The sequence below is a fragment of the Argentina anserina genome, chromosome 7 (genome assembly GCF_933775445.1).
Source record: "Argentina anserina chromosome 7, drPotAnse1.1, whole genome shotgun sequence".
Classification (NCBI taxonomy): Eukaryota; Viridiplantae; Streptophyta; class Magnoliopsida; order Rosales; family Rosaceae; genus Argentina; species Argentina anserina.
The window spans coordinates 14,670,041-14,697,588 of NC_065878.1; the positions used below are offsets into that span (position 1 = coordinate 14,670,041).

A 27,548-nucleotide genomic window follows, 5' to 3' on the forward strand; every position below is an offset into this window, starting at 1 on the left:
GACACCCCCTAAAGGTGCTCCTGAACTCCTAATCAAATTTGAAATCTATATGATCCTTCTTTTTCTCTCTCTAAACCCTAAACAAGGTGTGAAAACTTACCCTATTAGCATCTTTCTGATTGCTTTCCCTGGAAGCAAACATGAACTTGCTCAGAAGAGTTTGGAAAGTCGCATTGATTATCCAATTCAAGTGTGTGCACAGGCAAAAGATGCATACACATATATGATATATGCAAACGGACTGAGAAAGATAGAATCAACAGATAAAGAAATCAAAACAGAAGTGGCTGCAGTAAAAAGCCATTACTTTACCAATTTCAGAATTCATCATAATTGCAATTCTAGATTCTGGAGACCACAATCTGTCTTCCAAAATCCACTCCTTCTAATCTACATCTGATGATTTACCTTTTCCCTATAATTCCCAAGGCTTCTTTTTCAGTCGCCTCTAGCTGTAATTAACCTAAAAGAAACTTCCAACTTAAAAGTACTTGTATTTGGCATCAATAGTGAAGAATAAACAAGAAACTTATCTCAAAAAATAGAACGGATCATGAAACCAGACTTAGAGATGGAGGATTTGTGAATAACCAAAGCTGCTTCCTCTGGCCCAAAATTACAAGGACCAAGATGATTCAGCTGTAGTAGATTTCATATGACTATCTGTATTTCCCATGTGGCTTGTGCGGGGATTTCAAAATTGACTTTGAAGAATTAGGTTCTTCATATCCAAAACCATTAATAGCTGTTCCTGATTCTAAATCTTCATCATCACTATCAATGTTATTTGGAGTGAACCTGTTCTGATATCCTCTACGCTGCAAGATATAGACATTGAAGTAGAAGCTTACCAATTCTTTCCAGCTCTTCTTGGGGAATGACTCGGTTATATCATCCCAGAAGGTCTTCCCAAGAGATGGAGGATTTGCTTTTATAACAGCCTTGAACTTATTTTCTTCTTCAGCTGTCCAAGGGAGCCCAATTTCCTCACCCATCTCATTGATCTTCCAATGGTAGAAAGCTGACCCCAGTTCTCGCTTAACTCTTAACCTTTTCTCGGCAGTGTGAAATCTGACACATTCTATAGAACCTGGCATTTGGCAGCCACAAGATTCTTGCCTTCCCTTTCCAACAGGATCCCTTTCGATTAGATATAGATTCTCTGGTTTTTCCATTGGCCAATCCCTGGTCCCCAAGTACTTCAAGTCACTTTCAGAAGGCTCACCAGCCCATTCTGGTACATGAGCTTGATATTTGGACCCAACACGAACTTCAATGTGGTCATCCATGTCGGGACTGCTTTTGGACTCACTGGAGGGGGGTGACAATGAACAGGCTCCTGATTCAGACATCGTCCTCTGCTGCTTCTCCAATCTCTGCCTCTCTCGAAGATTGTAAGAGGTGCCAAGATGATCGTCGTACATGCTTGGATGCATAATCCTCACATTACTCTACAAATTGGGACATTATATTACTATTAAAAAGAAAGCAAGCATACAATGTAATTATCATTGTTTAACGGTTTCAAACATCCAACAAAAGATAAGCGACAGCATAGGAAGATGGATTATGAATCACAAATGGCAATATGTTTCTATGTAGAGGTTCACACCTAACGTTATAACTAAAAGAAGCTAATGATCCAGCACCTAAAATATTCCATATCTATCGAAACTTACGTCTGTGCATCTAGTTTGTGAGTTACACATCTAGTTTGTGAGTTAAGCATCTAAGTACAACTGCAGAAGTAACTTAAACTAATTGTAAGACTCAATCTTACTAACTGCAAACCATAAATAATTTCTTGACATAAGCATGCACTTATGGATATCAATAAAACAAGAAGAAAAAAGTGATATAGAGGCAGCATAAGAAAATCAATAAAACATAGAGTGAACTAGGCAGAAAACATAGTGTCTGTGGAATTCTATGCACATATAGAAATACCGTACAAACCTGACTTTAAGGCTTACAATACGTCACGAAATCAAGGTTTACCAGTTTAGATATATTTTCATGCAACATTTATTATAACACACAAGATATACATAAAAGTACCTGCCCGCTAAACTGTTCTGCAACTGAATCAGTGTTCCTCTTCAGACACATGGCCTCTCGAGCGCCCAAAACCCGCTTCCAGATCTCCTCATTCCCATAGGACTTCCACTTGGACCTTTCCGGCAAGGAACCAACCGAAGGATCACAAGGATCAGCTGCAACCATTCTAATCCAATTCAGCATTCCACCAAACGACTCTCTCTTCCTTTTACGACAAGAACTCACTTCCATTGTCTCCGGATTCACAATCATCACATCTATATAATCCCCATCATCAACTTTCTTCCCTCCTCCAGACTCCACCTCACTCTTCACCTCCTCATTATTACTCAACCTCTCACCATCCTCCCCGCCGTTCACCCCATCCACATCACCCCAAACCATCTCCACCGTCCCCGAATCCCACTCCATCCTCCCCACATTACCACCACCAACCCCTCTCCTCCCCCTCCCACCCTCCTCATCACTACCCCCCAAACTCTCCGGCGACATTTCATCAAAACACTCCTCCTTACTCACCTTCCTATCCCCAACATCCGGAAACAGCCCCGTAAACTCCTCCTGCAACTCCATCAACTGCTTCCCCAAATCAATCCCACTACTCCCCAAACTCCACTCCAGCTCCCTATTCTCCAACAACCTCTCCAGCAAGTACAAATACTTCCCATAAACCAACTTCACCGCGCCGCCTGAGCTCAAACCCAACCCACATTCCCTAGCAACCCAATCCCAAGCCCCGGAATCCGAAACACAATCAAACCCTCCCGTCTTCCTCACAGCCCAAAACAGCTTAAACAAGTCCACCCTCTGCCCATTTCCCAGCATCGGCGGCAGAGGCCGGACCGAGTCCCGGGTACATATCTCCCTCAAGAAAACCTCCAGAAACCGATCAAACCAGCACCGGAGCTTCTCCGGCAGCCCCGAAACGCAGCGTTTAGAGTCAGCAGTAGCGGATTCCGAGAAGCAGTCCGGCTCTTCCTTCTTCGCGCAATCCAGCACCGACCACCCTGCCATGGATTTCGAATTCAAAAGCCCTAAAAGCAAACCAAAAACTCCCTCACTTTCTCAATCATTAAACAACAAAAATTTGAAAAACACAGGAAATTGGGATGTGGAAATTGGGGGAATCAAAGGGGTTCAGGGGATGTAATCACGAAAAGGGTTGGCCAATTTGGTGTAAAGATGGGGAATTTTGGCGGGAAATGGGGTACATGGGGAAAACTAGGGTTTTGGTTTTTGTGGGTAAATTGAATTTTGGTTTTTGGTATTTGAGTATATTTGCAGGCCCGCCCTTTTTATTTGCAGGCGGTAATTGAATGGTGGGATTTATGTAGTGAGAAAGAGACTGGCGAAAATACTTTGAAACAGAAGAGGAGGAGAATCAAAGGAGACCCACAAAAGAAAACTAGTACGATTTAGGAGGGGGGGTTTTGACACAATCTAGACTATATTTGTCCTTAAGAAATAGGAAGAATAATACAGAAGGAAACGTACCAGTAGCAGTAGGGAGTGGTGGGTGTTGTTGAAAGCTTTGACACCACCTTTGGGCTTTTGGCCTCTCTCTCTCTCTATTCCTCTTCCTCTCCTTTCTTTTATGTTTTTGTAATTCTTTACCCAAAAATTCCGCCTCTTGAAATTTTGTTTGTATTTCCAAGGTTGAAATTTTAGTAGGGTGTTGGAGGTGGAGGATGAGGAGGAGGGGAAGAAGGAGAAAGAGGGGAAGGGGCAAATTACCTTTATTTATAGCTGTCACCATCATCATCAAATAAACCTTGGTTAACTTGACTTTGTGGTTGGTTGGGTTAGAGAGTATGTGGTTCAAATTCATTAAAAAGAGAATATGGGACCTGCCGATTAGAGACAGTTTTAGGTAAGACGGTCTGTCATCTGACATTCTCGACTCACTAATTAAATAATTATAAAGTGGGATGAGAGGAATATGTTTGATATATCAAATCATTGCAGTTACTATTAATAAGGATTTGTTTTTGGGGTAATCTATTAACAAGGATAGTTTTGGTATCAATGTATTTTTTTTAAAGAAAATTACTCAGTGTATTAAACTACATGTTTTAACTCAATTTTCATATTTCTTATATGATATAAATTAAAACTCAAATAATAAGTAAAACATAGCTGATTAATTAATTAATATAAAAATATCCAAAATACTCTTATTTTCGTGAAAATTACTAAATGTTACTCCTAGATTATGGGTGAAACTTAACACCGAAAAACCGAAAACCGAACCGAAAAAAACGAATCGAAACCGGAAAAAAAACCGAACCGAACACAAACCAAACCGAACCGAATCAATCGGTTTGGTTTCCGGTTTGGGCACATAAGAAACCGAACCAAACCGAAAAACCGAACTATTCATAAAACAATGTCGTTTTACGTTTATCTTACCGAATATTTGATTTGATTAATGTGATTTTAGGTTTATATCATATATAAATATATGTTTCTCTTTTCTAGTGTTATATATGTATATATAATCATCTATGCATATATATGTATGCTTGTATGTTTCAAATAAATTTGCTAAAGAAACATATATATATATATAAGCGGATGTGTAATTACTAAATCCGCCTCAATATGAACCAACTATATCAAGGAAACTTATCGGGATCGCACCAAGAAAACCTATTTGGCAAAGCCCCGGTCAATGAAGATTTTAATATGTCAAAACACCTCTTTTTTAGTTGACCGTTGGTACAAACTGTCAAACCATGTCCAAAACGGACGAAATTTTTACGGGGTCCCTAAATATATACCGATCACATCAGCTGGTGTCGATCGACCATATTTCGAACTAGAGTTGGCGATCGCCTAAGTGTTAACTAATTTATCATAACCTTTATGATACAACTAAAGGTTTCAAATAAAACTATCGCATTATGAAGCAGCTATATGAAGGAAACTTATCGGGATCGATTGACACCAGCCAATCTGATCGGTATATATATATAGTGAACATATAAAAATTTCATCCAATTCGGATCTCGTTTGACCGTCAGAATTTTTGGTAAATCGAAAATACCACTAATATGCCATAAGGAACGACCTATTACAAATATGCGAACGCCAAAAGCCATTTGCATATCTGAAATCACCTAATTTTTGTTACCTATCGTGAGTGGTCGCAACGAGGAAACTCATTCGGCAAAGTCCCGGTCAATGGGGTTTTATTATGTGAAAACGTCTGTTTTTGGTTGACCGTTGGTACGGACGGTCAAACCATGTTCAAAACGGACGAAATTTTTACGGGTTCCCTAAATATATATACCGATCACATCTACTGGTGCCGATCGACCATATTTCGAACTGGAGTTGTCGGTCGCCGAAGTGTCCACTAATGTATCATAACCTTTATATTAGGTTTATAATAAAACTATCATATTATGAAGCGACTATATGAAGGAAACTTCTCGGAATTGATCGACACCATCCGATGTGATTAGTATATATATTTAGTGATCATTTTAAAATTTCATCCAATTTGGACCTCGTTTGACTGTCAGAATTTCCGGTAAACCAAAAACAACACTAATATGCCATAAGGGGAGACCCATTACCAAGATGTGAATGAGGAAAGTTGTTTACAGATTTGAAATCACATAATTTTTGTCATCGATCGTGTGTAGTCGCAACAAGGAAACTCATTTGGCAAAACCATGTCAATGAGGTTTTATTATGTAAAAACACATCTTTTTTGGTTAACCGTTGGTACAGATGGTCAAAACATGTTAAAATGGATGAAAATTTTACATGGTCCCTAAATATATATATTGATCACATCTATTGGTGTCGATCGACAATATTTAGAATTTATTTGTGACTTTTTTTAAGAATGTTTCTAATAATTCTTTTATTGTTTAAAACCCTTAAATTAGAGTATTATATTTTTTTCCTATACAAGCCCAGTTGAGGAGCCTTAGATTCAGTCCGGTTAAAAAAATAAAACAAAAACCGGAAAAAAACTGAACCGAACCGAATTGAACCAAACGGTTCGGTTTTCAGTTTGGTATATCGGAGAACCGCGAACCGAACCGAAGTTCAATTTCAGTTTGGTTTCCGGTTTGAGCCAAAAACTGGACCGTTTAAACCGAATTCCACCCATATCTTATATCTAACAAATTTCTCTCTCCTCATTTTTTTATTTTTTCCGGCAAATTTAAGTTTTCCGACCAAACTACCGGCAATTTAGAGGTGAACCAATATATAAAGTTGTTCTTTATGTCATGGGCTTTCATTTAAGTACCAGATGACATATGTTTTGAGAAATTTTGAAATTTTGAATTTTGCTCACCAAAAACCATATTAGCAGCTAGATTTATAGTCGATAGTAGCATGTACATTTTAAGTCGATAGTAGCAGTTAAATTAATAGTCGACAGTAGCATGTACCTTCCAAGTCGACAGTAGCATGTGTCTTCCAAGTCGACAGTAACATCTAGTTTTTAACTTGACAGTAGCAGTTAGTTTTTATACCCGACAGTATCAGTTAGTTTTTATAATCGACAGTAACATATAACTTCTCCATTGATAGTAACAAACAATATGGGTCAAAAGACGGGTAAAAAAGTAATATTTTATGACATGTGGCAACTTGTCATCATTTGGTCATTATTTTGTAAATTTTGGTCTTTATTTGCTTTATCAAATTAAGTAGTGAGTTATTTGTAAATTAAATTATTGTCTGATATTTTTGAATAGTTTGTTATTTTTTTTAAGAAAAAGATTTTATATTTGATAAACCTAATAAGAACAACTCTAGCAGCTTATCACTTTCAAGTAAAGGTGGGCTTAGTCCACGAGTTGAACTTTTTTGGGTTAGAAGTATTTTTACCAGCGTTGCTGGTGCTCCGCCTGGGGTGAGTCGCCGTCACCACCGGCGACTCGTCGTGGCCTTGCGGTTCCAACAACACCGGCGGTGTCGTGCACGGTAGCCGGTGGAGGGAGATCGCCGGTGAGAGGAGAGGGAAGGAGAGAGGGTCGGGGAGAGAGAGAGAGAGAGAGAAGAGGGCTGCGGGGGTGAGAGAGAGAAAATGACCCGGTTTCCCAAACTTCCATTTTATACACTTTTCCAATTTCGGAAACTAACTTCCGTCGGTAATAATTTTCACAAACGACGTCTGATTAGAACGCATGATGTGTCCATGAAATCGTATTGACGAGCTATACAACTTTCGTGAATGAAGTTTTTGAAGACAAGCGATGGAATAAAAGTCAACTCTCGTGTTGCGGAAATGTAACGTTTTAACTTTTAATTTTCTGAAGTCGGTTTTTGTTTCGTTTGACATCGACGAGAAAACAAAAAAATACAATTTATTCAATTCTCAAGTTAAATGACTTACAATAATTTTTGCAACGCAAACCCGAAAAAATCGGGGTATTACAGTTTTCGTCTGCTGTCAAGGGCGTGCATGCCTTATGTTTTGGATGGCGAGATGATGTTTGTCTCTTACGTTCATATGTCTTTCATCTTTTTAAGGAGTAGGGCACGTTCTCTTCTCTTGATTGTTATTTTTTTCTTTTATGTATCTTTTCTTTGATGTTGTGTTGCTTGATTCAATATATGATGTTGAAAATATACATCTCACGTGGAAAAAATGAACCTAACATATGAATTTATAAGGATTTGGGTCATTTCATCCATTGCTAATTGGTTTTGGATATAAACCTCAAATCACTTGATCAGGTATCAGAAGAGTAGGTTACCCACATAGACTCCACGTCACCCAAAATGTTGTCTGCATGTATGACTTGAAAATTTGCCACACATGCGGCGGGAGGGGGGCGTGCTGAGGATATACCTCACATATGGAAAAAAAAGACATAGCATGTGGGTTTATAAAACCATGTTCGGTAATGCTTTATGGCTTGAAAATCCGCCACACGTACGAGAGCGTGTTGAAGATATACATTACACATAAAACAAATATGAGACCTTACCATGTGGGTTTACAAGCCCATGTTGGGTAATGTTTTAGAAAATAGATTTCAAAAATAAGTTTGAAAAATGAAAATGAGAAAATGAAAAAGTGAAAACGTCAAATTGATGTTTTCACTTTTCCTTTGTGAAAGTTGAATATTCTCAATTTTCATTTTCTATGTTTTGTAAAATGTCTAAATGGATAAGTTTTCACGCTATTTTCAATTTTTTTAAAATGAAAATGTGCATATGAAAACATTACCGAATACCACCTAAATGTTTGAGTCACTCCCTCCATTATCAATTGATTTTGGATATGAACTCAAATTACTTTATCAACGTGTGTATACTCATTGCGCTCTTAGATGATCGATTAGCCAATTTCTATATGTTGTAAGCTATGTAAGCATTCTAATATGAATCAGTCCTTTGATGTTGTTCTTTCTAACCAACTTAAAACAACGACACAGAAGAATGCTAGCTAGAGACTAGCTCTCTAAGGATGTACAATGTGTGAATCAAATTAAAGACCTACAACTCTTACAACTGTACATAGCCCTCCCTTTTTTTCGTTACTGTAAGTGAACTCTTAGTTCTGGTCCTCTGAATAATGGAAAGCTTTTACAGCCAAAGTTGGTTCTTCTACAGTATCAGAGGTCCACTGCTACCATCTTGTTCACTCCAACTTTTCTGATCAACTACTGCTAGTTCTTTTCCGGTCCACTGCCTCATTCTTTCTGAGGCCTGTTCTACCTGCAGTTTCATATGTTAAATTGGGCACAACATAGCTCTTTTATCGAAAAATCAAGGCGCTATATACACAAAAGTAGCTACCTCTTTGCTCCAGTTGGTTTTGTAAACAATGTACAAGAGGATCAGTGTTTGTAAGGTTGTCCCAAATATCATTCCAATCCAAATTCCCTATAATATTAGCAATGTTTGTTAGCTTAATTAGGTAAAAAACCCGATAGGTCTAGAATTATGATAGCTAGGTCAACTTAATTATCACTATTAACCGTTAGTTCATGTCAGGTTTGTTACAGTAGAGACAAGTTAAACAGTCTTGTTGCTGAGGAACAATGAATAATGATAGTTATATACCTCTACTCTCATTTTTGTTTTGTAACCAAGAAGAAACCCAAGAGGTAGACCAACAATGTAGTAACAAAACAAGTTTATGTAAGCCACTAACGCTTGCCACCCTCCCCCAACAGCAACACCTGCAAATCATTGTGTTGTTACTTCAAGCACTAGTACTTTAAAGGATGATATCTTGATATTATGCTCTCGGATTGTCAATATAAACCGCATAATAGAAAAACAATTTAGTCACTCAATGATCCTAATTCATAAATCTGCTTACACAGTATGTAGGTTACCTGAGATAACCGGCTGAACACTATTGAGTATCATCGTAATACTGAGAAGGAAAGCTAAATGAGAAACTGCATGTTGCATCTCTTTGCTCTCTGTAAAGATGATGGCAAATTTGTCTTTGGTCGCCAAGATAATTCCCCCACAAATGATTCCAATGATGAGAGACTCAATAATCGTGACAATGACGGAGTACTTTGCAGCTCTAGGGTGTGCTGATCCAAGCTCATTGGAGACTCGAACGCTGCCAATGACTTAAATTGAAGAACTTGTTCTCCAAGGAGCTGATAATGAGAAAATAATAATCAGTAAAAGTGAACATTTCATACCTTATTGCTGCATTGATCCCAATAAACAACATGCCTTCCCAACCATTCAAATTCATGCTGAAACAGGAACAAACGAATCACAGTATAGTAAAGGTGGTGTCCTCTATCTGGTGCATGTGTTGTTAGACTATGATTCCAGTTAGAAGAACATTGAGACTTGATGGAAGCCAAAAAGACTTGTATTGTGTATATATGGTGAGGGTAGTAACTAAAAGTAAGACTAGAAAAATAGACACCTGAGTGAGGAATAAACTTACCATATTGAAAGGGAGCCAACTGCGATAACAGGATTATCAAGGTGTCCGGTCATGACAATGATGGTCATGAAGTACCAAATCTCTAGGCAAAGCATTACAGCTGAAGCGAGGGAGAGTTTTGCAAATGACCATAGTTCCTTGAAGGCTAACCATGACAATCCCTTCCAACCATCTGTACACCAATGAACTATATAGAATACTTGAGCCAGCGACATCCCCCACGCCGTGATGTTAAAAGCTGCAGCAGCACCACTAGTACCCCATCCGAGTAATGTGATGAAGACGTAGAGTACTGCTATGTGTATAATGAAAGTTGCAAAACCAATCCATGCTAGGACCGAAACTCTGCTCTGTGCTTGCAAGAACTTTTGAGTCGGGAAGTTGATGGCCAGTGAAAACATTTGAGGGATGATTTGGACAGAGAACTTCCCAGCAAGGTTTGCTATCTCCACTTCTTGGCCAAGGAGTTTTAGGATTGGCGTTGCGAACACATAGAGTGGTAATAAACCGATGCATGTTATTGTCAGGATAATCCAGGATCGCTGCATGTAAACTCCTAGCATGTCTACTTGCCCAGCACCAAATGCCTGTCCACATAGTGTTTCAAGTGCACTTGCCATCCCAAGCTGCAATTTCATTGGACACTGGTTGATTAGAAGCTTTAACCATTTATCAATTTCTTTTTTCATTAGATGCATTTAAACACCCCTAATTTTGTAGCATTAAATCAAATTGTCTTCATATACATTGTTGTCTCATTTTCTAACCTCAAACTCTTTACTGTCTAATCAATTTCTAAACCACATATAGCAAAGGTTGCATGAGGTTTGAGCTCAGAATCACCAGAATGTCTTCATTATTGATTCTTATGTTTCCATCTTATATTCGCAGTATTCTTCATCCCATACATCATGAAAGTAAACTTTTGGAGTTTGGTCACTTTGGTGTTATTTCTGAGTAACCATGCAAACAATCGAAGAGAAACTTAATGACAAAAATTCACCGGCAACAAGTTAAAGTAAAGACGTTTCGAGTCTATGAAATGACATGCAGTATTAAGAAAAATTGTGAGTAGCTTTGCCAGCAAGAAGAGGAAAAGAAAAAATGAATTATGAATGTAAGCTGAAGTTGAACAATTACATGATTATATTTGGTACAACAACTACTGTTGCAACAGAGAAAGTAATTAGAGATATTGAGCATTTCATATTCCCTATTGAATGCATTTACTTGTGTGAATATAGTGGGAAGATCTAAACAAGATAACTGAAACATATCATAGTGATTGTAGCTATTATGAGATATGAATACCTTTTATGGGAGGGTTTTTGTATTATGATACTTTCACTATAAATACTTGGTCCCTATACACTCTTTGATATATGCAAATCAATTCTTGCCCCATAAAAAGATTTCATAAGGAAGAGACGTATAGAAGATCAGTGTTTTGATCAATATGGCTGCTACTATTCCAGGTATATACATAGATATACATCTAGTTCTATTTATTTATATATATAGTTGTTTTATATGATTGTATGTTCTTGTTTGCATGTGTATTGTAAATGTGTTTATGTTAATATGCAATTGAGTTGGTGTTTCAGATTTACACTTTCAATGAATACATGATGAGTAGAGATAAAATATCAATCAATTACCAGAAATCCAAAAGCGAAATTCTCAATGACAGACAGAGAAATTGCAACAGCAGACAGGTCTAAATCTCCAATATGCCCAACAAAGATGTTTGTGAAGGAGTTAACACCATAGTTGCACAAAATGTTGAAGGCAATAGGACCAGCAATGGCCCAAAGCTTTTGAGTCTCCAAAAGGCATATGGTCTTGGCATCATCAAAGGTATTTATCACCGGATAATCTCCATCACTTGATCCAACAAATGCAGTAGGAGCAGGATGAAGATCTGCAGTTTCCATAGATGAAACATCCATCACTTTTTGTCTCGGGCTATATCGTTGCCTCGGTGAAGACCTAGGAGAGGATAGTCTACTACTACCCTCCTCTGCCTTAAGTGCTTCATGCCCTATCAGGGTACCTATTTTTGCTGATTTTTTATGAACCCTCCTTCTGAAGCTTGAGGATGAAGAAAGCTGAAAAAGTTTTGATCTCTTTCTCTGCTCTTTTGCAGACTGTTTTCTGCAAGCTATAATTTAGGCAAACCATAGAAAGGAATCATTTTGTCATAAAATGATGGCCAAGCAAGTTTTAAAAGAACAAAGTTCAGTTTTCAGTTGTACACGTAGTACCCTGTGATACTCTGATCCATATTTGGTAGTACAGAAGTTGTGAGCACAATTCATGGCGGAAGAGAATGTGGTAAAAATGATGTGGTTAATTTCTCATACTTTACGGAAACTTCTTCTAAGCACCTGCCATATGATCTCAATTCTTAACGTTTGTAATCAATTTTTCAGTGATAAAATAGCTTAAATATGATTTTTAATTAAATTTTAAGTGTGAAAGAGTGATTGGATTGACACGTAAAATTTGGTGTATGCACTACTCTTTCGGTTACGGTTATTATTTTGTTCTAGACAATTCTCTTTTCTGTTTATGTATCATCATAGAGTTTTCAGTACACAACGTGCTGTCCGGCAGTCCAAATTCAACAATGCACAAATATGCTCATAATTTGTCTAAATCTCTCTTATTTTTGTTTGTATTTTCTTTTGCATCTTCAAAGTGACTGCAAGAGAATTCGATGACCAATTACAGAGTGGGCTACAAAAGATTACAAAAAAGGCAGAATCATTTGCAGAAGAGAAAGGCAAAGCAAAATGATGAGACATATCATCTGCCGATCTAGAGGGAATATCGATGTGATCCAAAACCCTACAATAAAGAAAGCAATCAAGATCAAACTGGAAAGAATATTACTCGGATTTTAGATCAGATAAATTGATCTCATTTCAAAGAGGTAAAACTTTTCCGACTGGGGGAAAATACTTTATACATCATACTCTACAGAATCTCTCTTTCTAAATTTTTTTACAGGGAAAGGAACTTGCTGTGAAGTGCAAACTGGCGTGTAAATGGTATAACGCTATTAGCTATGATCAGCGATGACAGTAAAGGTCACTTTTCTTTGGTTTCCATGGACAATCTCATTCACTAGGGAAGAGCCATTACCAAGTGACGATTCTGAACCGCAGCTAGATAATCTTGTATTACAACCAGAGAACTCGTCACTGGCAAGTGATGTACCGTGTCCAGAATCAGAATTCACCCCGCAGAATGACTCCCCTGAAACCAGGGCTTGTAACAATTTTGGTGCTGGAGGAACAGTTACTTCCACAACCCCTTCCAGCATTGTCACTACCATCCCCATTGTAGGCCTTGTTGCCTCATCGTCCTGTATGCACCACACAGCGACCAATGCAACACGCTCTGCCTCCTTAAGGTTATACTTGCTACCGAGTCTATCATCAATTACGGCCACCACATTACCATCAATTATTTGCTGTGCCGCCCACGAAGGGAAGGACCAAGAATCTGTTATTTCATTTCCACTTTCCCTGCTGACTACAGATGCGGGTGCCTCCCACATTCGATGGCCCCCGAGTAACTCTAACAATGTCTTTCCATAGCTGTAAACATCGGCTTTAGTGGTGATTGGATCTCCAGGCCTGCATTCTGGCGCTACATAGCCATAGGTATAGCCATGATGACCATCAGCAGCTAATGCTCCACTAAAGTCTCTCCTAATTAGCTTCGCTAACCCAAAATCTGACACCTTTGCTGTGTAATCACTATCAAGCAAAATGTTTTCTGGTTTGATATCACAATGTATTATGGAATCTCTACACCCCTCATGTAAATATGCAATACCTCTTGCCGTTCCAACTGCTAGCCGATACCTAACATCCCAGCTCAAATTTGGACCGTCTCGTCGTAGATATGCACTTAGAGGACCATTTGGCACGTAATCATATACCAGAAGTCTATGAGAATCTTCTGAGCAGAAGCCTCTAAGTCTCACAAGATTGACATGCTGAATGTTGCCAATGGTGCATACTTCTGCCCGGAATTGCTGCTCTCCGCTGCCTGGCCTTTCCAACCTTTTCACTGCAACAAGAGTAAGATCCGATAGCTCCCCAAGAAAAACCCCTCCAAAGCCACCATGCCCAAGTTTCTCTTTAAAACCCCAGGTTGCAGTGTGAAGCTCCTTATACGAAAACACCTTCAAATTCAACACTGGCAGCAAAACACCTTCCTCTGCTCCTCCATTCTTCTTCATTCTCCTCCTCCTCCTCCTCCTAATCAACACAACCACCATGACACAACCCAAAACCGCAACCAACCCAACAACGCTAGCACTAAAAACAGTATAATTCATCTCCTTACCCTCCTTGCTCTTCAAAACCACACCTTTCCTTACCTTCAAATTCCAAACACTACCACCGTCCATACTGCCGCTACCCTCGAAGCTCACATTCCTCAAATTCGACACAACCCCGAAATAATGCTTACACGAACCAGACCTCTCATTATACTGAAACCCAATACAATCACAAACCTGCAAGCACGCCCTTTCACAACCATCCCTCCCAATAATCGTACTATTATACCAACTCCCCACAAAACTCCCAACCCTCACCTCCACAAAACCACCCTCCCTCTCCTCACACCCGCCATCCCTCAACCTCTCACACCCACCGGAAAAGTCCCCATTTCCCCAACCACCCTCATCCACCGCCTTAAACCCCGGCGGACACCCACACGGTGTAGAAGCTGCACTCTCACAAACCCCAAACCTCCCACACAAACCCACCACACTGCACTTGTCATCAGGCTGCGACCAGAACTTGTCCCATGTCTCGCTCAAACCCCAAGTGTACTGCCGCAGCTGACCGGAATGGTCTATCTGGAACCTGGTCAGCGGCGGGTCCTGCCCGCTCTCCAGCGCCCGCTCCGTGAACCAAAACGCCGCCGTCGCCTTATACGGATCCACAAAATGGAACCTGTATATATACGGAACAGTCATCTCCGGCACATTCGCGAAAGCTTCACCGTCCCATTTCCCGGTGCCCCAATACTCTACGCTCCCGTTAAAAACAAGCTCGAACTCACCGTAATCCGGTGGCCGCAGCCGCAGCGAATACAAACCCGGCGACGGGTCCTCCGCGGTCCGCCAGCTGGTCAGGCTGCGGTCGACCGTAAGATTCATACCCGGAAGCCACGTGTCCGTCGGGTGATCGAAGCTCTGCCACGCGAGTTTCCCGGACTGTGAGAGCAGCACGAGATTCCCGTTGTCCAACAGCACTATTTCGGCTCCGATAATTCCGTTGTTTTGGCTGGCCCATAAGGTCGAGTTGTCGGCGTCTTTCACGGCGAGTCTGCCGTCAATGGCGGTGATTTCGAGCCTTGCGGAGGTGAGATTCTTGGCCGGGCGGTCGCGGTTGGCGACCCAGACGACGGTGGGGACCTGGATTGAGGAGTACATTATGGCGAGGTAGGCGTTGCCGTTGGAGGAGTAGAAGCCGAGCTGGAAGGTCTTGTTCCGGCTGGAAATGGTGGAGCTGCCGGAAAGTACAACCCTGCTGGGTTTCGCTGACGGGTAAAAGAGAATCTTTGAGACTGTTTCTGCGGGTTTGGAAGACCCATTTGAGTTTGGAGTAGTGAAATAGTACTGGGAAGTGGGTTTTGGAATGGGGTGGGAGTTTGTGGAGATGAAGATTAGGGTTTGGAGAATGGGGAGGAGAAGAGAGAAGGGCAACATTGAGAGAGGAGGAGAGGAAGGGGAGGTTCATAGAAATCTGCCATTCACGGTCAGGAGTGAAAGAGAGTTCATGTCTCTGGTTTTGAAGCGATGAAGCCCTGTATTTTCTGTAAAGGGTGTCTGAGAAGGAGTGGTGGTGAATTACTGAAATGGCCTTGGTGGACGTGGGATAAGAAAATCAAGTGTGGGTGCTATATAAGGAAAGATGATAAAGTGGTGAAATTGCCAAAACGAATAATTGGGTGTTAATGATGATTGATGATGATGTTTGCTTTGCATGGTGGGGTGAGGATCGATTGATAGTTTGATAGCTTCATCATTGAAGGGGGATCGTAGTTTAGACTTTAGAACTTTAGATTTTAGAACAATGGGAATCATGAAAAGTTTGAAAAACAAAAAAGATAAATGCAAGGTTTTATAAAGAAAAATGAGAGGTTGAGTTGCGATTTATCATACAACATTGCAACTTGTTTATTCAAAATTTACATTATATTGTTATCTCGTAAATATTTACGAGATAAGAGCTTATGCAAAAACTCAAATCGAGTTAAATTGGATAATTTTTAAATAAATGTATGTCATACAACATTGCAACTTGTTTATTCAAAATTTACATTATATTGTTATCTCGTAAATATTTATGAGATAAGAGCTTATGCAAAAACTCAAATCGAGTTAAATTGGATAATTTTTAAATAAATGTATGTCATACTCTGATTATTATTTTTGTAAAATCAGGTGTATGTAAAAAAAAATATTGTTGTAATGTTGTGTTTATAATTATGTCACTTTTGATATTTCTCCTCGTCGCATGGTCGGGTATTCATGTGCAATCATCAAAATTCATGATGAAATCAACTAGTTTCATCATTTGGAAGACTACAACATGATCATTATGTAGAGGACGAACAATTCAAAGTGATGGAAAAGAATCATCAAAGATGGAAGAAAAACAAGAATGGCCAAGGAGGCTATTGTGGTAAAAGTCCAACATCTGCAAGTGCTGTGGTCTCAGACGAAGTGCTCTAAAAGTCCACTCACAGGCCAGAGTCACAGAAGTCATCTCTTTTCGACAAAAGAAAAAGGAAAGAATATTTTTTCTAGTATGGAACTTGGAACTAAACAAAGTGATAGAACCAAATAAATTTAGTAACTTTTTTTCCATTATCAAATTTCGACACATTATTTTAAAAAATTTCTGAGAAAAGCAGTGAGAGTGCATCTCGTTGTCATTGACAAATCTTCCCTTCCTCTGCTGTCCACTTCTTCGTGTGCCTCGCGTGCCAAGTAATATAATCTTCCGTTTTTTAAAGGCTTGTTTTGATCCAAAACATGGCACACTGCATTTCGAAGTTTTGATTTTCCTATCGACTAGTTTTAGTTCCACCTTGTAACTCATGTCTAGAGTCGTACTGCATCGCTAATCGAATTAGTTTACTTGATGTAATGATATACTGCAAACGAATCATTCACTTTGATAGTTATTAACGAACCTTTAATTTTGATTGTTATTGACCAGTTTTGTACAATTGTAGACTAGTATTCTGTCATTACACCATTCTACAACTTTGCAATGATATGACAACGCATTATATGGGGTTGAGAACAACTCCAACAACTTCGCCATTACTTCCTAATATTTTAAGAATTTAATCGTTATAAGGAAAAATTTAATTGTTATTGTAGAATGAGAATCTGAAAATAAACAAGAATACAGACACGTGTATAAATAAAATGTGATTTATTGAATATCAAGCGCGAGGTACAATTTTTGTGAACTCCTCTGATTCTATCTTCGTGTGTGACTTGGTTCAAGGGTGACGTGCACTTGATCTTGAGAATTTGAGTTTGATTTGGATTTGGATTTGGATTTGATGAAGAACGATCGATTTGACAACTTGATGATTCTTCGTGGACTTGAGTTTGGATTTGGATTTGATGATAAACAAGCAATTTGGTGGCTTGATGATTCTTTGTGGACTTGATGATCTTTGCTTTGTAGATTTGATGATTTTCGTGGACTTGATGATCTTCGTGAACTTGAGAGATTTCGGGATTTCTCGAGAGTGACCTTGCTTAAGTGATTTTCTCTCTTCTTCTCAAGTCCCCTCTATTCATGTTGAAAGGAGTATTTATAGTGTCAAAGTTTCTATTTTGTAGAATATTTTAATGACACTAAATTAATAAATTTCTTTAATTGTATAATTAAATCAATATGTATTTTCTGAATAAATTAAAATTTGTTATTCTCATAACTAAATTAAACAGAAAATAATTGACTTAATTATAACCGTTAAGGAATTTATTAATTTAATCAAATGTCCGATTACCATTTCAAATCGTCAATAATATTCAATTTTTCGATTTACGTCGGAATCACGTAGCTTCGATTACAATCATCCTGACACGAGTTTTATTTAGATCCGCACTAACTTTGTTGACTTTTGCCCACGTGTGCAATTTTATCGAGCTCTTGGTCGATTTAATTAGTTAACGAAGATAATTTATTTCATTAAATTTCACGTGTCTACCGTTATGCTCTAATATATATATAAGGAAATATCGATGAAATCTGTAAAGGGTGAACATAAATATCCGCTATCTTCATTAGTGTTCGCCTCTGCATCTTCCCATAGATACAAGGCCATAATAGATCCTAGCGTTCAGGATTGATTTCATTACTGTGTGACCTAGTTTTATCAACATAGTAGGTCAAAAGAGCACCACAAGTTGGGATGCTATGGAAGATCTTACTAAGAGAGACTCATGTTCGGTGATCGAATAAATTAGTGAGACATGAACCTCGAGTACCAGCAATTTAAGCAACTATACAGGGGTCACTGACAGTTAACTACTATATAACTTCATTTATGAGAAGGGGAATTCGGTGTTTTAAGGTTTCCAGGTACTCTTAAAATTGCAGTCCAATTTTACTATAAGCCTGTGAACATAAAAGAAAGGGTGACATGGTGTATAGATTTTTCCAGACCCAGTAAGGATCCCACTTGTTTCCTCAAGAGAAAACAAGCGACTGAACCTGTGCACTTATGTAGGGAGACTGGGAGAGTGCTAATTATTTAACCCACACCTAAAATTAAATCCACTCATCTATAGAACAAGGGTTTTACACGTTTACCATCTTGGAAATTGAACTAAGCAGCATTTAACAAGTATGATGTTCAATAAGATAACTGAGAAGGGAGATGTGTAACAAACTCCAACTTTCTTTTTTCATTTGATCATTCACTTGAAAATCAATAGACTAAATATACAGTTCCTATTAATGAAATGTGATTACCAAGCCATAGAAGAGTGACTAGCATTGCCTAATCAAATTAACCCAGAAACATGTTATGTACAAACTAACTACAGCAGAGCACAAAACAACTTTTTGGGGGCGTATAACAACAGATAGAAAAGGCAGAATGTCACAACAAACTAGGTATATACAGAAGAGATGTAGCATCCCAACACTGAAGGCAGCACTGACATTAACTCATTTGATTCTCTGCTTTTCGTGGCCTTGAGTTTAAATTTTTGATTGCTCCCAACTCACCAATGCACAGCCCTTTCTGAGAACTACGAGTCAATCTCTAACGAAAGGAGGACACTTAACCAATCCGTTACAACAGCTAACTTTAGAGAATCAGTTCAACCTTCAAGGTAAGCATGACAACCTGATTATGAATCTGCACACCAGCAATTACACTACTATGCAGCTACGATCTACTGAACTTGCATCTTTGACCCCAAGCACAGGAGCAGTAAGGAGCTACAAACTATAGGTACGGTCCAGTTCCTGTAACATCAGCCAGTTGAACATTTCTTAAGCAACAAACAAGGTGGACTCTTTAGTTACAAATGGCTTTAAAACCAGATTGACAAATTTAGTTTAATTTTTGCATCAATATTTAGCACATAGGGGCCATCCAGTCACCCATTTACCCAGATTCCCAAACAATATCGTGACCTTTCCAGTTAATTCACCAAATAACACAGGCGCTTCATAATTTTTTATTAATTTCTCTCCTTTTCTCGTTCCCTTTTTTTTTTTTGGTGAAACAACTTCCTGTCCAGGAATGGCAGATGAACCCTAACGACATTATCTAGACAAATGCACTCATCACATCAAATGATGATGATGTATTCACCTAATAACTGCATATATTACTTGTTCGAAAAGGCAAACCTGATCACATATAGGACAGGCATCACTTCTTTCCATCCACTCAAGAATGCAGGACAGGTGATAGTGGTGATCGCACTTTGTGGTGAAATCTGGATTATCTTTTTCATACTCTGCATGCGTAGATACGGGTTTGAATCATTAGCTATGAACTGCAGTTATAATTTACCACATTTGATTTCAAGAGAAACATACTGGGAAAAATATATATAGTTCATTATTATCACCTTCAAGACAAATTGGACAAACATCCTCATCCTCTTCCGCTAAAACATTAGCTTCATTGGATTTTGAAAGTTTAAATTTCTTTGGTGAGATTGGTAAAGAATTTTTTTGAACTTTGCAGTCTGATTCCTCAAGATCTCCACATGTAGAAGTTTCAAAACTACTACAACTATTTGTTTCTCTGACTGAATCAGAATCGGATGATTGTGGGCATCCGAAGACCATATCATATGGCAGGGGTGTAGGAGGGGATCTGTAAGTGTCTGGAGTTGATGTTTCCAGAGCCAAATTGACTAGAAGTCCGGCAGTTATTGTAGAGGCTGCAACATCACGGGATGTTAAAGACTCTTCATCTTCTAAAGCTGGTGAACACTGAAGATTGGAGTTTATTTTCAATATCAAATGACACGACAATTCGCAAACATGGTAAACCATTATTTCAAAAGAAGAAACTAGCAGAAAATTTCTCTCAAGAACTGATGACCAAAATCTTAAGGAAACTACAAAACAACAAAGAGATGATGGAGTGCGAAGGAAGATTTACAGACATAGAAATACACTGGTGCTCCATGAAGATGAGCTTTTCTGGAAGAACAGCAACAACCTCCCATTCTGTGCAGTTATACTTTCATATACCAGAAACCACAGAAGAATGGTGCATAGCTTCCAGTTAGCTGGCAGAGATGTTGAAAAATCAAATCATATACACTTGAAATAATTAGTATGCTACAGTTGCTAGTTTGCTACTAAATCTAAAGCAGATTATATAATACAAATTAAGATAGATAATAAGCTACTAAAACCAAAAAGGAGTCACATCATTTACTTAATCATCACAGATACATATGTGAGAAGACATCAGAGTTCGTAAATAGAAACTGTGATCATATACAGGCAGATCAAAAGAAGCCATGCAGAAATATTGATAGGGAGTCCAATCCAGCCAATGCAATAGTGAGTAAAAGTGTAAAACAGACTAAATATTTAAAACACAGTGGTAATTAGTCTAGCAGATGATCCAACTTTGCTACTTCCATATAGCATAAATTCCTGATCTTTGAATTTTACTTTTAGATTGTAACCAACGAGTGAAAGGGGTAACTAGAAATAGCCATCTGTAGCATTCTGTCATCCCGTCAAAGTAAGATATGATATCTGGAGCTTGAAGATCGAATGCTCATTGCAAAATAATGCAACTGGTGTAAAATTACCACAGCTGGCACAGCATAATGCCACATAACAGAGAGATACATACCTCTGGTGCTAATTTGCAGAAATAGAAACTAAATGGATGATACTATCACTCTAGAAACCACATATAATTCATAATTGACATGAAATTTTGCTCGGTACAAGTTATGCAGCATCTTCCAATGAGAGGAAGGTACAGAAACTCTGGAATTCTTTAGCTAAATTGCAATAGTAACTAAAAAATCCTCCTTTTTTCATTTAAGCTCCAGAAACTAAATAAACGAGTACCTTGACAAAGAAAGCACTTATCATTAACAAATAAATAAACACGAACACCACCAAAAACAAACCTACCCTCCACCAGTCCACCCACCTCACAAAAAAAAAAACTAAAACTAACAAACAAGAACACCCAACTGAATAAAGTTTGCAACTTGATTCAAACCCAAAAATCCCAACGAGAAAACCACATACAAATTCCACCCAGGAACTTCAACAAGCCAAAGAACCCACCTCAACCGATCAAAGCTACAAGTTGCCAACACAAAAAGCTCAAAGCTTTACCTGTTAAAAAGACAGATACTTCTGTAAAGAATTCCAGTCAGCAAAAGAAAGCCATTAAATGGTTTCTGGGTTTGGCTTGCTTTCAGCCTTTCGGTTTTTTCTTTTGTTTTGGCACAGTATGCTCTCCGCTCATATATCCTTCCTCACGTCGACTGATGCTGACGCCTCATGGTGTTGGTGTACACGTCTATTATTTAAAGTCTGATTAGATACTATTCAAGTCTGGAATATAGCAACAAGATTAATCATTTCTTATTCAAGTTTGCAAATGCGTCCCTCAGGTTGAAGGATGGAGACAAAAACCAAAAGGGTGACTGGGCGGCGATACGTGTTAGGCGGAAAGCCAAGCACAGTCACCCTGCGCATGCATAATTTACTTGTCAGGGGAACACTGATGCGGAACATCCGAACATAAGTTTCGTTACTCGTCTTTCCATCTCATATTGAGATCTCAACTACTTTATATACTAGGGGAATAATTATTATGTGTAACCAGTATGTGTATCAGTTAATCATATTACATTATGATATAATTAACATGCATACGGTGTAAATGACAAAAATTTATTTACATATACAAATCAATCAGAAACAATCACAGTAAAAAATGAATCAATAATATTAAAGAGACACGTCACATGAGATATGTGGTAGATATATATAATAATTTCTCTAATGTAACAATTTGCAGTATCTTTCTTATTTTCAATTTTTTTTCTTTTTCAAGTAGAACATCAATCAAACATTCTAAAAAAAAAAAAAGTAGAACATCCTAATGTATCACGGGTAACCAAACACCCATTATGATTACTTACAATCAAGAGCATACGTATCCCAAACAACCCGTCAAAAGTAGGGTGGTAGGCAAATGCGCTTTTATAAAAAAAATTGTGTTTGATTTTAATAAAAGTGTACATAACACAAATAAGGCAAGGAAATAAACAAAAGATATTAATAGAGTGATGTACCCATTAATGTTTCATTAATGTAGGTGTTAGAAATAAAAATGGACTTGACATTATCTCAACCACTTAAGATAATGCAATTGAATTAAATCAAATTAAATAGCAGAATTATATATGTAGCAATCCTATTACAGTAGTTATCAAGATATATATCTCTTGATAAATCTAGAAGACTTATCAGATTGACAACATGTTCAATATGAAGTTTGTGATAACAATTAGGTCTCTTAACAAATAACATTTCAGTCTACTTTGGACTCTCTATGGGTGAGCACAAAGTGGAGTTTAGACCGGTATAAATATGAGAGATATTCCCTGATCACACACAAGAGAGAAAACATTAAGTTCAGCCTCATACTGTGTTCTTGTGCTGAGTTTTCAGAAGAGTGTCTTGGTGCAGTTGCAGAAAACGTGGAGCAATGGCTGGCTTAGGAAGTTCTTCAACTGGTGAGTCTCTACACTATCAGAAAATTCATCATGTTTTATTTCATATTCAGTGTGCTTAGTTTGTGGGATTAATTCTTGCTTAAGATGTTAAGATGTAGTCATTCACATCATTAGTCTAACAGTAGGAGGTTCTCAATCTTATTGTTATTGGATTGAGATCTTTTCAAAGCACCGGTAAGCATAACGGTGTTCCACTTTCCATAACGTTTATCAATTACTTTCGAATTGAACTTGTAAGAAGTCAAGCTCTTAGCTTCATAATATAACAAGAATCAAATATCCAAAATTAACTCAAAACATAAATGAAAAAACGTTTGGGCAACCCGAATATCTACATTTTACTGGCATTCTACAGTAAGACATAATTCAATCCTAGGCCCAAAAGTCTTAGCCCAAACCCGAGTTTGAGATGTCTTAGCCTAAAGGCTTGATCTAGGCTCATAATATGTCCTCAAACCCAAGTAGCTAGGGCACCCAATTCGGCCGCCATCAACCGGCACCGCTTCGGTGATAAATTTGTGCCTCCCCCATCAAACCACCACCGTCCACCAAATATCAACCTCAGCCCTAGCCGTCCAAGCGGCTTCACCACCCGAACCTAGATCTATGTACCAAATAGATATAATTTTTTTTATCATGCATCAAAATTTCTTTCCTTCCTCTCGCTCTCCACCCCTTTAGTTTTCTATCTAAAGCTTCTATGGTAATCTAGGTGTTCCGAGGTCAAGTTTCAAGTCAGAGAGTCCTTGAGTTCTTGCAAAAGAGTTAACTAGGGTCATAGGTTAGAGCTGGGAGTATTAGACCTATGACTCTTCGATACTTAAGTTAGCAAGTGTCGCAAGTGCTTAAGTAGGGGGTAAGAATTTAGGAGTAGATTATATCATTTGAGAAGTTGTGTCATCTTTATATGCCAAGAGGGAAGGTGATAGGCTACTAGTCCTCCTTTGTTGATGTGGGGACTAGGCTTGTTTTTTTTAAGAGCTCCCCTTTGAGGTGGCTTTCAAAGGCTCCAAGATCAGAGCCTATGTCGGTTGCCATATGTCTGAAGGTGACCTGCCACCACCGGCGTGCTCAACGGAGGTCCGTAAGGGGGGTTCATAGATTAATGACAATGACACAATTAAAAAAAGGGGATATCATTGATGTCATATGATCAAAATGAAGTTTTTATAACGAAGACTATTTTGTTGAGTATTATATGACATCAATGAAGTTTTTCTAACAAAGACTACTTTGTTGAGTATTAAAGACTTAATTGTTAATTAGACATATTTTTTAATTATATTTTTTCATCTCAACAATTTAGATTTTAGTTCTATATAATTAAATTATTTGTACAAATTTTAAGAGTATTAGGTAATGGTTAAAGTATCAAAGTAGATCAATTTGAACAAAAACTTACAAAGATGATAACTTATATATATCTACAAATTAAACGGTCGATATCTGAATATAATATTAAAAAATGGGTAATTTTTTTTAGTTCTCAGATAATCCTAATTTAATATTAAAAATTTCTTCCTTCTCAGCTATATTATAATCTATGCCATTGATACAAAAGGGGAGAAACTCGTGAGCTCACATAGTCGACAGTAAAATTGACTACCTACTTTAACTGAGAAAATGACGAAAAATTTACGTAGATAACTAGACACAGAGCCCTCAAACGTTTACTCCAAGCACTTATGACCGTTTCCAATGGCTCACGCGGCTTATTCCTTCTGCTCCAGAGCTCTCAAACTCTCGGTCAAACTGGGCTTCTTTCGCTCGGGAAAGCACCTACACGGGCATGTCGTAAAGATGGGTTTGTATAACGTACAGTCGTTACAAATCCAAATTCTCAATTTATGCGTCAAGAGCAAGGACTTTAATCATGCACAGAAGCTGTTTGCTGATATGCACGTGAGAAATGTGGTGGCTTGGAATGTGTTGATTACTGGGTTTGTCAACTGTAGCAGTATCCATGAGTCGAGTTTGTATCTGGGTTTTTGTTATTTTCGGAGAATGTTGCTGGATGGAGCTGGTCCGGATGAGATAACGTTGAATGGTTTGTTCCGTGGCTGCGTAGAGTCGAAGGATGCAGAGATTGGTAGACAGTTGCATTGTTTTGTGGTGAAGTTGGGATTTGGTTCGAGTTGCTTTGTGGGTAGTGGAGTTGTTGGTTTGTATGCCAAGTTTGGTTTAGTTGAAGATGCAAGGTGTGCTTTTGATTCTGTGTTGGACAAGGATCAGGTTTTGTGGAATGTGACGGTGAATTCCTATGCTTCGAATTCGTTGGAAGAAGGGGCATTTGGGGTCTTCAATATGATGAGGTTGGAAGGTGTAGATGGGGATGAGTTTACATTTAGCAGTTTACTCAATGCATGTAGTACTTGGGGGTCTTGTAAATCAGGAGAGCAGATTCATGGTATTGTCATTAGACGGTCGTTTAATTTTGATGTTCAGGTTTCCAGCGCACTTGTTGACATGTATGCAAAGAATGGTAACATAGGTGATGCTCGGAAGGCTTTTGATGCAATGTCCATCAAGAGTGTCGTGTCTTGGAACACTATAATTGTGGGATATGGACAGTGTGGAAAAGGGATTGAAGCTATAAAACTTATGAGGGAAATGTTTCGAGAACATTTTTTCCCTGATGATTTTACTCTGGCAAGCATTGTTAGCTCATGTGGCAATGTACCATCTGTTGATGAACTTCTGCAAGTTCATGCTTACACGGTTAAATTGGGGTTTCATTCATTTTCATCAATTGCTAATGCTCTTATAAATTCGTACTCCAAATGCGGTCGTATAGCTTCTGCATCTAAATGTTTCAACACTATTACTGAGCCTGATCTAGTTACATGGACTTCAGTTATATGTGCTTATGCATTCCATGGTCTTGCCAAAGAAGCTACTCAGATTTTTGACAGAATGTTAACTTCTGGCATAAGACCCGATGGAATTGCCTTTCTTGGGGTTCTTTCTGCATGTAGTCATGGAGGGTTAGTAAAGAAAGGCCTTCATTACTTTAAATTAATGGCTGATGACTACCAAGTTTTTCCAGATTCTGAGCATTATACCTGTCTCATTGACCTTCTTGGGCGAGCTGGTCTTTTGGATGAGGCTTTTGTTGTTTTTACCTCGATGCCAATCAAAGCTGATACAAGTACATTCGGAGCATTTATAGGGGCGTGTAAAGCCAACGGAAATGTAGAATTAGCAAAATGGCCTGCACAAAAGCTTTCTACCTTAGAACCAAACAAACCTGTGAATTATTGTCTCATGTCTAACATCTATTCTACTGAAGGTCATTGGGCTGATGCTGCAAGGGTACGCAAAAAAATGAGGTACAGTTGTGATCAGAAAGTTCCAGGATGTAGCTGGCTGGAGGTTGGCGGTGACATTCATACGTTTGTGAGGTGATGAGTTCCACCCACAGGCATTGCAGGTGTGTGGTATATATGCTAGGGATGTTGCTCAGTGTGATAAGGGATAAGAACTTTAAACCGGATCACTGTTCAAGTTAGCTAGATAAAAATCTGATGAATCCGCTTGAGGGAGTTGAGGCGTGCCCGATTGATTCGGAGCTCTGCTTTGTAAATGAGCACTCTAATTTATCGGTGATTCCCTTGTGAGATGTAAGAATCTGCACCCTTCTTCACTTAAAGTTTTCATGTGTTATTAGAATCTTACATGCTTACCGTGTAGAATATTTATCATTAATTTGTAATTGTAAAAATTTCACCACGTTTACCAATTCGAAAGACACTGTTTCATCTGAACTTGACGACTCTATTTTGGTTCAACATTTGCAGATATTTTCAAGATCCTGAGTATGAGGCCAATACGAAAAATGAAGTTCCGGCAACTCCAGCCTATTCCATTGCCAAACATGTAAATCTAATGAGGTAAAGAGAGCAGTGACACCGTGATATCAATGCTTTTCATCATTTGATGTGACCAATAATTTGGTCAACAATCTCTGATTTACCATTTTACCTTACTACTAACAGTCTAACCAATGCATACCTTCTCTTTTACTGCTTTGTAGAGGCTGATGGTAACTATTATCACCAAGCTAATCACTCATCATTTTATGAACTGTCTTTCTCACGAAAGAGATGTTAGATTGAGAATTTGGAAGGGTTCCTTCAATTTCTGGCAATATCCAACCAACTGCAGAATCCTGTCAACTTCCAGAGCCACTTGTAGTTTACAATCACTGATTAGTATTCTGACAAATTCCTCTCTAAGATATAGTTGATTAACTTGTAATCAAAGTCCTGTTTTGAG

General features: G+C 38.4%; 5 protein-coding genes across 5 annotated transcripts; 1 reads left to right on the forward strand and 4 right to left on the reverse strand.

Moving 5' to 3' along the window:
* Positions 1–266: 266 nt before the first annotated feature.
* On the reverse strand, positions 267–3,123 carry LOC126803633 (AT-rich interactive domain-containing protein 1). Its single transcript, XM_050531408.1, has 2 exons — positions 2,059–3,123; positions 267–1,451 (listed from the first exon to the last, which is right to left on the reverse strand). Exons 1-2 carry the CDS (start codon positions 3,070–3,072, stop codon positions 660–662), a joined length of 1,806 nt encoding a protein of 601 aa, XP_050387365.1. The 5' UTR covers positions 3,073–3,123; the 3' UTR covers positions 267–659.
* Positions 3,124–8,640: 5,517 nt separating this feature from the next.
* LOC126803149 (protein DETOXIFICATION 34) lies at positions 8,641–11,907 on the reverse strand. Its single transcript, XM_050530911.1, has 7 exons — positions 11,617–11,907; positions 9,959–10,584; positions 9,702–9,758; positions 9,378–9,616; positions 9,100–9,218; positions 8,833–8,919; positions 8,641–8,751 (listed from the first exon to the last, which is right to left on the reverse strand). Exons 1-7 carry the CDS (start codon positions 11,905–11,907, stop codon positions 8,641–8,643), a joined length of 1,530 nt encoding a protein of 509 aa, XP_050386868.1.
* An 830-nt stretch (positions 11,908–12,737) lies between these two features.
* On the reverse strand, positions 12,738–15,587 carry LOC126803147 (G-type lectin S-receptor-like serine/threonine-protein kinase SD2-2). The gene has a single exon (XM_050530909.1). The coding sequence runs from the start codon at positions 15,417–15,419 to the stop codon at positions 13,023–13,025; it is 2,397 nt and encodes a 798-aa protein (XP_050386866.1). The 5' UTR covers positions 15,420–15,587; the 3' UTR covers positions 12,738–13,022.
* Positions 15,588–19,000: 3,413 nt separating this feature from the next.
* LOC126803154 (probable E3 ubiquitin-protein ligase RHB1A) lies at positions 19,001–22,008 on the reverse strand. The gene is made up of 5 exons (XM_050530915.1): positions 21,862–22,008; positions 20,655–20,780; positions 20,109–20,478; positions 19,885–19,994; positions 19,001–19,494 (listed from the first exon to the last, which is right to left on the reverse strand). The coding sequence occupies exons 2-5, from the start codon at positions 20,715–20,717 to the stop codon at positions 19,468–19,470; spliced, it is 570 nt and encodes a 189-aa protein (XP_050386872.1). The 5' UTR covers positions 20,718–20,780; positions 21,862–22,008; the 3' UTR covers positions 19,001–19,467.
* Positions 22,009–24,942: 2,934 nt separating this feature from the next.
* Positions 24,943–27,534, forward strand: LOC126803148 (pentatricopeptide repeat-containing protein At2g46050, mitochondrial). The gene is given in 4 exon segments (XM_050530910.1): positions 24,943–26,671; positions 26,673–26,893; positions 27,071–27,163; positions 27,307–27,534. Coding segments are annotated over 2 exon segments (1,779 nt in total). The 5' UTR covers positions 24,943–24,971; the 3' UTR covers positions 26,752–26,893; positions 27,071–27,163; positions 27,307–27,534.
* Positions 27,535–27,548: the final 14 nt, after the last annotated feature.